The sequence below is a fragment of the Pinus tabuliformis genome, chromosome 4_2 (genome assembly GCF_031772625.1).
Source record: "Pinus tabuliformis cultivar Carrire ecotype Pingquan chromosome 4_2, CPIR1, whole genome shotgun sequence".
NCBI classification, from domain to species: domain Eukaryota; kingdom Viridiplantae; phylum Streptophyta; class Pinopsida; order Pinales; family Pinaceae; genus Pinus; species Pinus tabuliformis.
In genome coordinates this window covers 628,113,815-628,128,878 of record NC_142304.1, presented here as the reverse complement: position 1 = coordinate 628,128,878, position 15,064 = coordinate 628,113,815, and the positions used below count along the sequence as shown (strand labels likewise).

The window sequence follows — 15,064 nt, the reverse complement described above, 5'->3', positions numbered from 1 at the left end:
TCCCAACATGACAACATGAATGAAGTAGGCCTCTCATGTTGGAGATGATTTGGAGATGATTTAGGGGTTATTCCATGGCCTTCTCTCCCTTTGAAACCCCCCAACCATCCCTGTAATAATTTATTATATTATCTTTAACGATGCTACTTTTACTCTCAATCTTTAACAGCTACCGGCCTTCCCTCTTCAAAACCCTTATATAGAGTGTTTTCTCTCCATCGACCTCAAAAACCCTTATATAGAGTGTTTTCTCTCCGTCGACCTCAAAAACCCTTATATAGAGTGTTTTCTCTCCGTCAACCTCATTGCCCTTTGCCTTCGAAGCATTTTTGCACAGTTAAATCCTTTGTCCAAAATCCTCGGGGTTTCGCATTCGTGTCTGATATTGGGCGAGTTTCTGGCATATTTTGGATCCATCGATTTCATTCGAGCCCTCCCTCTGTGCACTATCTGGTATTGGGATGGCTGGAACTCAGGAGGATCCTGTTCTTACACGGGGAGTAGATGACGATTCGAGAGAGAACGAGGATGATGCCGGAAAGGAAGAGGACACTGGAGCTCAGGTTGCACCCATTGTTAAGCTTGAGGAGGTTACCGTCACCACGGGCGAAGAAGAGGAGGATGTCCTTCTTGACATGTAAATTTCTTAATCCATGGCTATTTCATGATTTTGTTTTCTCAGTTGAAAGTTGTTTTCATGGCCTCTTCGGTGGCCCTTTTCCTGTGCACATAAATGGGACCTTGACTATAAGGAAGATGCATTTAGGCAGTTATTTACTTCTAATTTTTCTCCTTTTTAGTAAGATCTATTTTTATCAGGTTCTCGATGTTTTGTTCGCCTGTTGATGATGATCGGATTTGTCATTTCAATGGGGTGCTGAAGAAACTCTATGGTAGATGCATTTAGCGGGCTATGGTTTGTTTTATCGGGTAATTAGAATTTTGATTTTCTGTGTATTTTGTGAGTTTCTTGTTGTTTTGATGTCCCATTGATATTTTGATCAGCATTTTTTGATCTCATTATGGTTTGTAATAATTGTTTTCGTATGTTGATAGGCTGCCAATGAAGATTTTTTCGGGGATGCATTTGATGGTTTATTTGTTATCATTGGGGGTTTTGTATTTTGACGAGTCTTTTTATATTTTGTTGAACTATAGGCCATCCTTTTTTCAATGTCTTCGAAGAATCTATGATGGTTTCTCTGTTATTCTGGTTTAGTGGGGGGTGTGATGGTCATTTGTTATTGTTAAGCATACGGGGTTTCGTATTTTTTGGTTTTTGGATTAGCCATTGAATACTGAATTGGGCCTATTTGATAATCTGTCTTTTGGTTATTGGCATTAGGGTGATTTGTCTTTTTATGTTGTGAGGTGGTATGATTCAGGCATATGTCTGTTTAATTTACATCCTGTCAGGCTTTTATTTTCTTGGTTGATGAATCCTTTGTATTATGCTTTGTACTACGTCGGGATCTTTTGTGCAAGTATTATTTAGTCATTCACAAGGACATGGTAGACTGTGGAAGTGTTTTGAGATTTAAAGCTTTATTTAAATTTGGTGAGAATGGTCATCGCAACAATTACACATGGAAGGGGAAATGTTCACATTCCTGCAGTTCACCGCATGCAGTTATCTAAATCAGACAAGGGAGAGTCATTGCTATAAACGAACCAGTTGTTTGGTTAATCTAAAAGATGGCAATTGCAAAAGTATAGAGCATAGCAGAGAGACTAAATCTTGATGGTTTTGATCCCATTTCCTTTGCATTTTTTATGCAATTTGTGGTAGATGAGCTTGGTGAGGAAGGTGTGTTATGAAGTTGTTCTAATAGGAAGTCAGTTTCGGTATTTAATGTGTTTGAGAGTACAATGTATGTGTCATAAGTTCAGTTGTTGCCTGCATAACCAGCAGTTCCAGGTTGGTCTGCATTGTGTTTTGTTGAAGTGATTGACAATGTCAAGTTGTGGAGCATGTTATTAGATCCATGGATTGGAACTTACTAGCTAAGCTACTCTGATCAAAATCATTGTTAGGTAACATTTGATCTCAAAGGCAACCATCATCCATTCGATTACGCTATTATTCAGATATCAAAAGCTAATTAAATACATCTTATAAATGGAGAGCTTAAGATAACAATAACATAGTTAATGTCCTGACATTTGATTGAGTGTAACTAAAACAATATCTTTGAGTTTATATCAACATGACTGTTTTTGAGAGTACAACTAAAAGTGACACAACTTGAACATAAAAAACTCTCATTTATGACACATACAGGTACCATTTAGCCAGGAATTGTTTCACTTTAGTCCAAGCAATGTAACTAGGATGCAATGCTTATTGGGGAACCAATTTCTAGTTTGATTTCTTTGTTTGCAAACATGCAGAAGGCTAGCACATTTAGTTACCTGGATGCAAAGGCATATAAACAGTATCTCTTGTCTGTTCTCATAGTTCCTGTTCTACTCCTCCATTACAGCGGTATTTTGTACAATCATATAGGTTTTACATGCCCACCACTTTCATTTAAATGAAGATATTTGTTATTACTTATTAGTAATTCCCATAGCATCATTTAATTTTTATTATCTCATCACCGACTATTGGAAATAGGTTTAAACTTTACTATATTTTATCCATATCAAAATGACGTATTCTCAAAATTCTGTCAGTGATGGAAAAGGGATACAAGCCACCCGTGATGTTCTTCTGATCCTCTTTTTAAACATGTTTTATATTCTATTTTTTATTGTATGTTACTGGAAATAGGCTCCAAATTCTACCATTACAAAAATTTAATTAGGAAAGTGGAGGTCAACAAGAAGAACAAGCGGTCTCTATAATGTCTTCATGGTTTGCATATGTGCCAATAAGGTCTGGTCGAAGCCATCCAAAGATCTCAGAACTTTGTTTATATTTCTTTTGGAGTTTTGGTTGCCTATTCACAGATTGGTATTTTGTGCAAGAAGTTGTTTTACCTGCGTGCATGTTGGAGGGTCGATCCTTTATCTAAGAGAGGGTGGGTAAGCCATTTGAAGTTTTGTATCTCAATTTTCTTGCTAGTCGATATGCAAGTTCTTTAACTTTCCTTTTAAGCTATTTACAAATTGAGGCATTTGGTTTTCTGGGAAAGGATGAGGTTGTTTTGATTATGCCCAAGCACAAAGACTGAAATTGTGGGGATAGGGGATCCCTAATTTTACTGTAAATTTGTCCTTTTGTTATTCATGTTGCCAGGAGACAGGGGAGTTCCTAACATTGCTGCAGAACTGCGGAGTATAGTTGGAAACTTGCAAATACGAGCACATTTTTTCCATGCTGTAGAATTTAAAGTTTATAGAAGCAATGAAGGTCCAGACAAATGAGTCTATACTTGATGGAATTATTTATTTTTCACTTTACAAATGCTGGAACGGAGTTGCAAGACAATGAGTCACATCTTTTTGCCAACATGGCTAAGGTGTTAAACAAAACAAATGCCATGTAGATGGTTTGAGACAGAGAAGCAAAGACAGGGTTTCTTACAAAATGTCTATTACCTTTATCTGTGGTTGAGCAATAAATTTCTGTTGCTGAGACAAGCAATCATGACAGCAGACAACTTAGAAACAATGGAATGACAAGACTTCAAAGATGGTGTACAGTTACCCAGTAATGTAGACAAACCAATTCACAGTTGCTCGATAGTTTAAATTATACTCTAGTTCATGTCCATGCAATTCTATAATGCCTGCATTCTCATCAAGGCACACAGAGATTAGACTAATGGTTCTTATAGATGCAACCAACTGTAACTCAGAAAAGTGGTTGTATTTCATTTGAAGAGTTCCCTAGGACACTAGGCCAGCCAATACTGAATAGAGTGGTCTAAGTGGGTGGTGCACATCCTCCAAGCTACACTGGAATGTGGCTACTTAAAATGACAAGCCAACTTTTTGGACCCTGGGGTCTGGATCTCATTATTTCAAAATAATAATGATGTTTGACCACAACTCAATTGGGTACAGATATGTAAAGTGTGAGGGATGTTGGAGTCAAAGCCAGATTTGGAATGAACTTCAGAAGGATCTCTAAGAAGAGTTATTTTCATGTGTAAATGTTAAAATAATCACATGGTGGGAAAGGCAAGGTAATATTACAGAGATAATTTTGCATGAATCCTTCTTTGGGTGATTCATGTTTGTGGAAACCATCCAGTCAAAATACAGGTTAGCTTGAAATACATTCCAAAGAGGACAAGCCCTAAACTGTTTTGGACTGATTTCCCTTCTCCTGATCCCCGCAAGTACAAGTTCATATAGACAGAGAAGGCAAAGCATTAGCATGCGGTGTAGATCATACTTGGACTTTATAGGTAATTGGTGAATCATACTTTGAACCTCAAGTAAGGCAATAGAGTATGGCCATCAACAAAATTCCCATGGAGAGGAAATTCAAATGGTCAAACACTTAATGTCCATCGCTATTGTTCATGTGGCCAGAACTCACTTGGTCCTGGCTCAGTAATATGTTGTTCCATCCTCTCATCACATCTATCATCATTCATAGAATGTGATAAACAGTGAAATAGCAAAGGCTGTAGATGTCCTCCAGGGCCTGATATGCTTGAGAGTCGAGAGCTCCTACGTTGTGTCACTTGGAATATAAGAAACAATGATTAGTAGAGGCAGAGACAACACAGCATATGATCACCAATTCTAAAGTCAAGACTAAGGCCCAATCCTTCTTCTTGTAGAGTAGATAATAAGTGCAACTATGCAAATGATTCTGTTCTGTGAGTAAAGGTATAATATGAAAATACCTTATTTTAGCAGTGTGGACCTGTTACTCATGATTTCCTTGGGACAAAATGGTGTCTTAAAGATACATTTGGGTAAGAGTTGCTAGGCATTTGTTTTCACTGAATGGTTATGCATCACTTGATGTCATTACAACTTCATTGTAGTATTTCCTCATTAATACTGTAATCATCACCATGCTTGACATATAAAAGGCTACTAGCTGCCTACCTACTACAAGGTTATCGATCTGAACACTAGGATGGGGTCTCAACATGGAGATGGGAGACAAGATGATGCTAATTAACTCCTTAGGATTTCTTATGATAGTATGAAATCAGTATGCCTTGATGGAGCTAGCAGACTTGGCTAACAGACTTGGTATGAGTCATGGAGATGATTTAGATTGCAAACATTTAGATATACTGAGACAGTCTTTACAAGAAATGTTATCAGCAATGTCCAATACATGGAAGGATTCTTTACCTCATGGATATTGTGGGCTACTTTGAGACAGCAAATGCATCCTCAGATTTGGCTGCTGTAGATACATGCAGGTCTGCACTCTTGGAAGAATTTTCGGGCATGGTACAATGTATTAAAGCCAATGATTTCAGGGTCATTGAGGTAGAAAATTATAACAGTGAGGTTGCTTGGTCTGATCCACTGTGGGTGATTGAAGTGACAGATGCAAAGGAGGAGTCCTAATTCTGCCTTTGTTAGCATCCTTCATGGTAATGAACAGAACAGAGGTTACATTGTAAAGTTTGAGTCACAGGTGACTATGTATATATATTGGGGTCTTGTTTGTCAAAAGGAGGGTGGGCAGCTGACAGAGTCTTTCTGTAGGTGACTATATTCAGGGGTATTATTGATGAGATTGAGAAAGCCCATAGTGATGTGTTTAATATCCTTCTCCTGTTGTTAGATGATGAAAGGCTAAGACATCAAATATCAGGTACCAATACATTTTGTTGACACTTCTAAACACACAAGATTCTAATTAGGTAGTTTATGAATTACTGAAAAGGCAAGTGATGAAGGTTGCATGACAGACTTTTCGTATCAAGACGAGGAGTATATAATACGTCAGTATCGCATCGGATTAATCATATAGTTCAGCTACAGCTGAAGCGTGTACAAGATAGCCTAAAACAAAACAAAAAATCAATTTTAAACTCACTCAGGATGCCTTTACCTTGCTTGGAAACTTGGCTTTGATCCCAACTTTGGTGCAAGGCCAGTGGGGAGGGTGATACAGCAGATGGTTGAGAATGAACTTGTGTTAGGTTTCCTTAGAGGAGAAACATGCATAGCCCATGCATCTGAATATGCCAACTCTGGCACCAAGTACACAGAGGGTCTCGCCATATGTGGAGGTATTTCCTGTAATATGTCACTTGTGAATGATTGCAGCTTGATCTGGGTGCTCCCTTATATGGTTGAGTACAAAATTTCAGATGAAGGTGCAGTTATGAAAAAACAGCTCAAAGGGATAAGGAAATTGATGATAAACACTTAAACATATATGTGCGCGTGTGTGTGACATGCTAGAGTGAAATGTTAATTGGACAGGTTGACCTTACATGGTATGGGGTTAATGCTGTCATAAGGAGGGCTGACCTGTGAAGTTTATTGGAGCTGGCAGTGGGCTGATTTTGCAGGGCTACATACCCACACATGTAGGATATGGGGTATTTTGTGTAGGATACATGCTGCCCTTACATTTAGGGGGGTTACTTGCACATTGAAACAGACCCTTCAGGATGATGCTTTGCAGTGTTGAAAATATCGGTATCTGCAAAATATTGGCGAGGGTCCCGAAAACATCTTTTTGGCAATATTGGCGAAAATGTTGGCAGACATAAAAAATGCATAAAATATTCATTTTTTTTTTCAGGTTTTTAAACATATAAAGCAATAACAACATGAAATAAACACATTGGCACATAAATATGAAGAAAGTAATATTTTGGTCTTCTGTCAACTGTTTTCGTTGACTTTCTATGATGTTTTGAACAGGCTGTTGATCATTTCTGGACTTTATGGGGATGTATGGGATGAGCATTCTTTTGTTATTAAATAGTTGATGATTTGTATTCTTACATGTTTGATGTTATTATTGAGCTTTTTTGTGGGATCCTTTTCGGTAATGTTAAGGAATATCTCCTGTGTTTTTAATAGGTCATTGGTAATTTATCTTTGAATGCATTTGATATGGTGGGATATTGCGGACGTTACTTCTAATGGATGTCATGGGCTCTTAAAATGATCCTAATGCTGTTTCATTGTTTATTAATATTCCCATTCTTTTTTATATGTTTGACCTTGCAGGAAGGCGAAGCTGTACAGGTTTGACAAGGATGGGAATCAATGGAAGGAGTGTGGTGTAGGAACAGTAAAGTTTCTTAAGCACAAGGATACTACAAAGGTTCGGATGGTCATGAGGCAATCCAAGACATTGAAAATATGTGCAAACCATTTAAGTATGTAAATTTGTTTGTTTGTTTTTTTTTTTGTAATTTCCCCCCTGAGATTGTAATAGCTTATCTTACGTCCAAGTTTTAAGAGGCTTTCTGTGCCGAGAATTTGTGTTGATCCTTATTATCTGGATTATGTTTTTTTTTTTTTTTTGCCTTGCAGTTCATTCCCCAATGTCACTTCAGGAGCACGCAGGTAGTGATAAAACTTGGGTCTGGCATGCAACTGATTTCTCAGATGGGGAACTGAAGGAAGAACTCTTCTGCATTCGTCTTGGCTCTGTAGACAGTGAGCACTGTTCTTAGACTCTTCTAATCCTTGTTATGATCTTTTCTTTCTGTCTTGTATTTTTCTTTGATAAAATCAATGTTTGAGTACCTATATTCTTGGATCATTTCATTGAAGGGTTGATTTTGCATATGTTCTTAGGATGCTTTTGTGCAGATTATAGTGGGTTGGTAAGGGATCCCCCTCCCCAAACACCCTATCAGCATAGTTAAGACTTGAGTTTAGGGTGGCTTTAATTATCTCTGGTAATAGCAAATGATACGGAGGATTGTGCATAACCCACCCCCTTTTTGATTCCAATAAGCAGAGGTGGTCACTATGGTAATCCGATTTCAATTTGTAGTTAGAAAATGGGGTCACAACTTTCCATATTTTTTGTTTTGTTTTGTCTTTTTACATCAAACAATAGTATATTTATTAGAACCATAGTCAACTAAACAAACAGGAAACAATTTATTTGACAGGTGGAAGAAGTGATAGGCTTAGAGCAATTGAATTGTAGGCCATGCTTCTTGACAAATTGATGAACAGATGTCTCCTTACTTGAGATTTAGGTTGGCACCATGGCACCATCCTGTCCATCATTATACACTAATCTTGTCATTATCTTCTTCACTGTGAATGACTGGCCTGTTCCCTGCAAATAGATCTGGGCATAGAGGAGCCAATCCAAGAACAGTAATCTCTAGCACAAGACAATATTAATGATCTAAATACCTAATCCTGAAGCTTGAGTTTGATTTTTCTCTACTGGTTCTGAATCTCTGATTGAGAATCTCCCACTCGTCATTATCAAACCTTCTCCTTCATCATTGGCATCAGCTGCACTGCTGAGGTACTTTGGTTGGTTGTCATTGGACTTGAGAGCTTGAAGTTTCAAATGATTATAGTAACAGACAGCCAGAAAAGCCAGTCCACACCCACTCAAGTTTATGACTGTAACCTTTTCATTTATTACAGACAAAGATTATGTTATGAGCAGCCAGTCCTTGACAAGACCAGCAACATTCATAGTCAAGGCTGAAGTCTTTCCTATCAGAAGAAACACTGCAAGATTAAGAGCCAAGGCACAAGCAGAAATGTCATGTAATCCAAATCAAAGGAAGAGACCCTGATTATCAGAAATAGGTATTCTACTAAGGCCCAGGGGGTGCTGAGAAAAACAAGGCAACAAGGAGCAACAAAGATGTGATGGGATTCAACTTAATCCCTTTTGATGTTCGTGGAATTTGTATGAGAACCAATTGGGTAGTCTCACATGCAACTGCACTTAACTGGAGAATCACCTCCCATGCATTCATCTTGGCCTCCCCATAAGCTGAAATAGTAACTCCAATGGATATGGCCAACATATTGGCCTCGGGCTCACCTTTATAAGCTTCTTTCTTCAGGGAAACCACAATCAAATACACAGCAATGGGAATTAGAGCTTTCAGCATTTGAAATAATGATACTGAGAGGAAAACATAGGCAGAATTTGAAAACCAGAGACCCAAAGAATACACTTATCAATACTATGGGTTCAACGAGCTTGAAGACTCTTACAATAGCAACAGCCAGTGTTGAGTAGAAGCCCATGTGAATCATGGTGGGACTGATCACACTAAAGTTGTCAAGCAATGGTAACTCCAATGGATATGGCTAACATATTGGCCATGGCCTCGCCTTTAGAAGATTCTTTCTTCAGGGGGACTGCAATCGAATGCATATCAAATGGGCACAAGAGCTTTCAACATTTGAAATATCGATACTTTGAGAGACATGCACCAAGGGCTGCATCATTTAGGATTTGTACTCAGTTTAGGTGTCATATTCAAGGGGAAGTTGTTATGCTTTCCACCACTTCATAGATTGTTAGAGTGATGAAACAAAAGAGGCTCCCTCTTGAGGCTAGATTATGTCATTCATATCAGCTGTGTTGTTGATGTCCTAGCTCAGCCAGGTCTTGCCAAAACTCTGTTGAGGTTCAAAATTTATTATAAACTGAAATGTCTTCACAAGAATTGACCTCATAAAATGCCATAATCACAAGATATGCCATACATGGCTGTGATTATGGCTCGCAAGACCCTTAGACTTTGAGCAATGAGGCTCGCAACATCACTTATGATTATGCACTCTACAATTCTGTGACTAGCTGAATGTCAAGCAATTGAACCGCGATTTAAATCCTATTTTGTCAGCAATAAGTACTATACTTTGTCTTTATTTAGTGTAGAGAACCAAGCACTTATTCTGCTCATCTATAGAAGGGACAATGGTTGTTTGCCTATGAGGTATAAGGAAATCCTATCAGGAATACCCTAGGTGCCCTTCCTTCGGTACATCTGGTAGTTAGCTAAAAGTGGTTTTTCATGACTCCAGTTCTATTTTCAGTGGGCGGCTTGGCACCATTTTTAGAAAGGAGGTGCAAAGGAGCTGCCTAACTTAATTTGGGTGATTTTAAAATTCCTCTTTGTTAAATTTGGAAAACTTGAAGTTTGGGAAATGTTTATTTTGTATTTTTGACAAAGTTGACCCCGTTGATTAGTTTGCAACTTTACATGTGAGATGGAACTTTATTATTGAACAAGAAAGCTGATTTGGAATTCTTATTTGTTGAGACAAATTAGTTAGTAATGGAATTCTAGCTGATTGCATGAGTTTTTGTTTACTTATGAAGAGATCAAGCCACTTATTGCAATGGTTTAGTGGAAGCCATATTTATGGTTGTTATCGGGCAATTTTGCAGCATTTTCCTCACTTCAACCACTCAACAACAGTTAGATTTTGCATGAATAGGCCACCCACCTTTGGGAATTTGGGGAGCTATAAGAGAACACTGAATGGCATTATTTTCTAGAGTTTTCTCAGTGAGCAGTCAACGTTCTCTTCCATCCTTCCTTTCTCTCATTGCTGCCTACATCTCTGTGCAGTGCATACTATTGCAATCATTCCCATATTTTATCTCCATGATGCAAACAATCTTTTGACTAATACATTGATGGAGTTTGACCATGCAGTTTCTTTACAGCTCTCCAAATTCGATGGTTGAACAGTGTTGTATGTTGCAGTAGTGTGAATGACCTAAGTGCCTGTACTTTGAAGATTTTTTATCACTTAAAAGTGCACAACCATCTTTTCTTCTTTCATATTTGGTGGTCGTGGACTGGGATTTTGCATATTATTTGATCTTATAAGTTTCTTGTGTCCTTGGATGCTTACACATATATCAATGAAAACTACTTTTTGTGCTGATCACTCATATTGACCAAGCATATGCTTCCAAGTGCTGAAAGTGCATGAACACGAGGGACACCCTCCTGACTGGAGAAATGACAGTCCAAACAGAGGAGTAATTAGCTGTGACCTTAGGCTAATTAGTAATTTCTCATAGCTGTTTCTTAGTTTTGCACAAATCATATCAGAGAGAGAACACTTCCCAATACATAGTATTAAAAATTATAAGATGAAGTTTGAATTTAACAAAGTCAAAGGATGAACCAAAGTCTTGGATAGCTAACGCAGATCTGACACCTTCATGAGACAGAAATCAGAATGCATGGACAGAGACTACTAGGAGCTTTCCAGAATATTTCCAATCTAGCTCATGCATGGACGAGCACAAATTCTCTTCAACAAGAGAATGTGCAAGTTAATTAATCTTCAGTAAGTTGACTACATGTGGATGAGATATAGTGAATTATCTACAAGTTGAAAGGTTCTTTAGCAAATGTATGGTAAAAACATGTGGATCTGGATTAGCTTAATCTCCAAGCTAGGTTACAACTGAATGTACATCATGGGGGGTAAACATGCAAGGGTCACTTGATTGTCAATAGCCATATACAAGGAATTCATATCACCCAACTGAGAATCGGGAAAACTGAAAATCACTGATATGTCGATGTTGCATAAGGAGAACACATATTGCCCTATTTCCAGCTAGAGGCCCCATTATAGTCAAGGTTTGCATTTTCAAGACTACAGGGATTGCAATTTTCATTCACAATAAAATTTGTCCCATTTTCTTACCAGAATATGCATCGAGAAGAGAGGCTGAACCGGTGCCCCTTATTCCATGCCTAATCATCAAGCCCAAAATAACACATGCTTTTCTTGGTGGAAAACATCACTTGTGGATGACAATTTAGCAGAAGCATGAAAAACCATGTGAATGGGATTATCGTGCACCCAGATAACTAAAAAACAAATAAGTCTATCAAGGATTGTGCAGACGGAACTTGGAAGTAGTCGGAAAAATCCTTGTTAGGACTCGAAAGGCCCCAAACATCTAAAAAGGTTGTGAAGGCTTTAGGGAACAAAGCATGATGCTACAATTCCAACACCAGAAGTCAATAAAACGTTTTTTTCTCTTTTACAATGTCATGAAGATCGTAACCTCGAATACTAGAAGAGGTAAGTCAGAAAATAAGGGTAGAGCTCTATAAAAAGAAGCTAATATTTGACAAGCCTGACATTGTGTTTGTCTAATAAACAAAGTTGTCAAGTGAAGCAATTGAAATGGTATATTTGAAAAAACACAAAAGATAGAAGAAAACAATGGGCAGAGTATATGGCCTTCTGATATGGTGGGATCAATACAAATTTTGTACAAGTATATGTAGGGAGATTATGGGTAAGCTAAGACTTCTCCTCGAGCATTGGAACTTGTAATTTTATGTAACCAATGTTTATGGAACTAATTTAGCTGTTTCAAAACCTATCTATTGGAAACTCTTGTAATAAGAAATGAAGAACTATTGCAATCACCCTGTAGAGGCTTTAATAACACCTGGTATTCTGGTTAGTGATTTTATTGGACCTCATGTGCATATCCTACATGCACAGGATGGACTATTCATATGTTACAGGGTATTATTCTTATTATTTAGGGTGCACATCTTCAGGTGCTCAAGAACGATTACTAGAACAGTCAGTTAATTCTGCAATTTAAAGGATGAAAAAGGAGGTTATAGGAGTCTAGTTTTGGTTCTCATCCACAATGTCACACTAGTCTGCCTGGGCATGGTTCTCATGGTTTAATAGTGACTTGAGGAGTCATAATACCACAGATCACTAAACACGAACAGCTAAGGTAGCCCAAGGACAATAGCCATCTTTACACATTAATTAACAAGTTTACATTAATTATCCTAGGGGGTTTTAATACTTCCAAATGCTTAAAAAACAGTTAGCAGAGCATTCACATTACACATTCCAGCAATCTTTTCTATAAACCAACCAAATGCAGTCAGGAGAGCCCTCCTTTTAAACTATACAACCTTATTGTTAGTATGATCAACCTTATTTTAATATATAGTGTGACAAACCGTATGTGAGAGGCAGGTGGAAAACTTTTCTCGCAATTGACTAAGCGACGTCCTGCGAGCCAGACTTGAGACGGAAACCCTCGTCAGAAGTATATGCTTGGCTCTTTTCCAAACAAATAAAGAGTTAATGAGGTTTTGTGTAATCACTTCTGGTATCGTATTGGGTTATTGTTAGAAGCGATAATTGGATTCGGATTCTCATCGAGTGAGTTGTTCTGCTTTCTCAATTTGAGAGGGTTTGTTTGGAGGGAAAAACGAAAGAGGACATACAAGAATAGTGAGGGGAAAGATGCAGAGGAAGAGGATTGAGAACATCGCCAGCAGGCAGGTTACATTTTCCAAACGTAGGTGGATTGCTGAAGAAAGCTTACGAGCTCTCGGTGCTCTGCAGGAAAGTTGAACTTGTGATTTTCTCCCCAACAGGAAAGCTCTATGAACTGTTTTTTAGTGCAAATCCTACTATTTTGATTCTAATAATCATGGCTATGCAAACCTCATGAGATTCTTACTAATAACCCCGGTGGTGCAAGCCCTAGTAAGCTCGATGTTGAAAAACTTAGTGTAAAACCTCCAAATCGCTGGTTTTGTTGTAGTGCTTATTGGAGAGTATATAAAAAATTTCACACCTTTTTATGAGATATGGGAGGAAAACATGTTAAAGATTTTTAATAAATATAAAATTTCCAAAATGATGCTAGTTACGTGTGATTCTTTTTTCATTGTTTGTGATTATGAAAAATGAAACTCAATGTTTTTTCATTAGTGCACACATATTTCATTATATAATTGCATATAGAAAAATCATTCCAGAGCCGATAACAATAAAAGTGAAGAATTTATGGTCCAACGTTATATTTAAGGGAGATGTTTAAGGATGACGTTTGAATTTTGTTTTTCATTTTAAGACATTTGGAGCAAATATTAGGAAGGACTTTGAGAAAGGATTGTCCTTGATTTTCGAAAATGGAGTTGTTCCTTTCCAGCCATATGCCCCAAGTGACCATCAAAGGGAGAGCTCATATGTTTTTTGGATGTTTTCTTTATAGCCATTTTTTTACACATATCCATAGAGTCCCATGCCATTGATGTGAATTACTTGTTTGGTTTTTTTTAACCAAAATTTTTAACCAAACAAGAAAAATTAAAAAAATACCTCAAGATCAAAGACTGAAACAAAGACCTATTGACATACCTTTTAAAGTATGGAAAGAACTTGTAAAATCATATGAGAAGTTGGATGCACAAAGAAAAGCCGGCAATGAGAGCATTCAGGTATTGAATTTTTCATTAAACATTATTTAGAATGTATTAATACTTATAAGTATCTTAGACATGTATTTGTGTGAAAATAAATTGAATTGGTTTATGTTTAAGGACAAGGCATCCAAGGCGAGGTTAACCAAGACAAAAGTCACTCATCGTAGTGGCCAGAAAGGTTTAAAAGCACTGATAACAACCTTTGTAAGTATATTAAACATGTGATATTTTTTTAATAAATTTTGTACTAGAAGAAAGTCATTGTTATCTAATTTCTCCCTATTTACTGATTGATAGGAACTAAAATATGGAAGACCTCCAAATCATTTGGAAAAGGAGGTGCTGCAGCAAAAGAGATGGGTTGAATTTGTTGTTTGGATGGACTCTATGGTATGTAATCTTAGTTGGATTTCCAATATACTTTTAAACCATATTTTCATTTATTTTTTAGTACTATTAGATATTATATCTTACCTCATTTTATGGTTAACATTGTATAACAAAAACATGCGTTGTGTTATGTAATTAATACTAACATGTAATATTGATTTTTTTGTCAGAATGCTATAGGTAATGATTGCCAAGACGATGATCCAAATTATGTTCAACATATATGAGGAGATGATGAGGATGAGGATGAGGATGATGGTGGTGAAGGAGGAGATGATGATGATAGTTGCGGTGTTGGTGATGATGTGGATCAGAGTAATGAGGATGGTCAAGATGATCATGAGGATGATCTTGGTGGTGGTAGCTAGGCATGCACATGCATTGTTTTTTATGAAGAAATTATTGTGTAGAATGACATTGTTATGTTTAGATGGGTGTTGTGAATTTACCCTATATCAATGAGACATTTTGATTTTGTAATCATACGATGAGTTTGATTTATGTATGTTGTTAATTTATCGTAGAATAACGATATTCATGAAATATTTTGATTT

The 15,064-nt window shown here is 37.3% G+C and overlaps 1 protein-coding gene across 1 annotated transcript; it reads left to right on the top strand.

Annotated features, from left to right (window-relative positions):
- The first annotated feature begins 233 nt into the window (after positions 1 to 233).
- On the top strand, positions 234 to 14,820 carry LOC149170911 (ran-binding protein 1 homolog c-like). The gene is made up of 7 exons (XM_089424016.1): positions 234 to 637; positions 7,117 to 7,268; positions 7,426 to 7,551; positions 14,065 to 14,135; positions 14,238 to 14,324; positions 14,418 to 14,510; positions 14,681 to 14,820. The coding sequence occupies exons 1-7, from the start codon at positions 462 to 464 to the stop codon at positions 14,735 to 14,737; spliced, it is 762 nt and encodes a 253-aa protein (XP_089280142.1). The 5' UTR covers positions 234 to 461; the 3' UTR covers positions 14,738 to 14,820.
- The last annotated feature ends 244 nt before the right edge of the window (positions 14,821 to 15,064 follow it).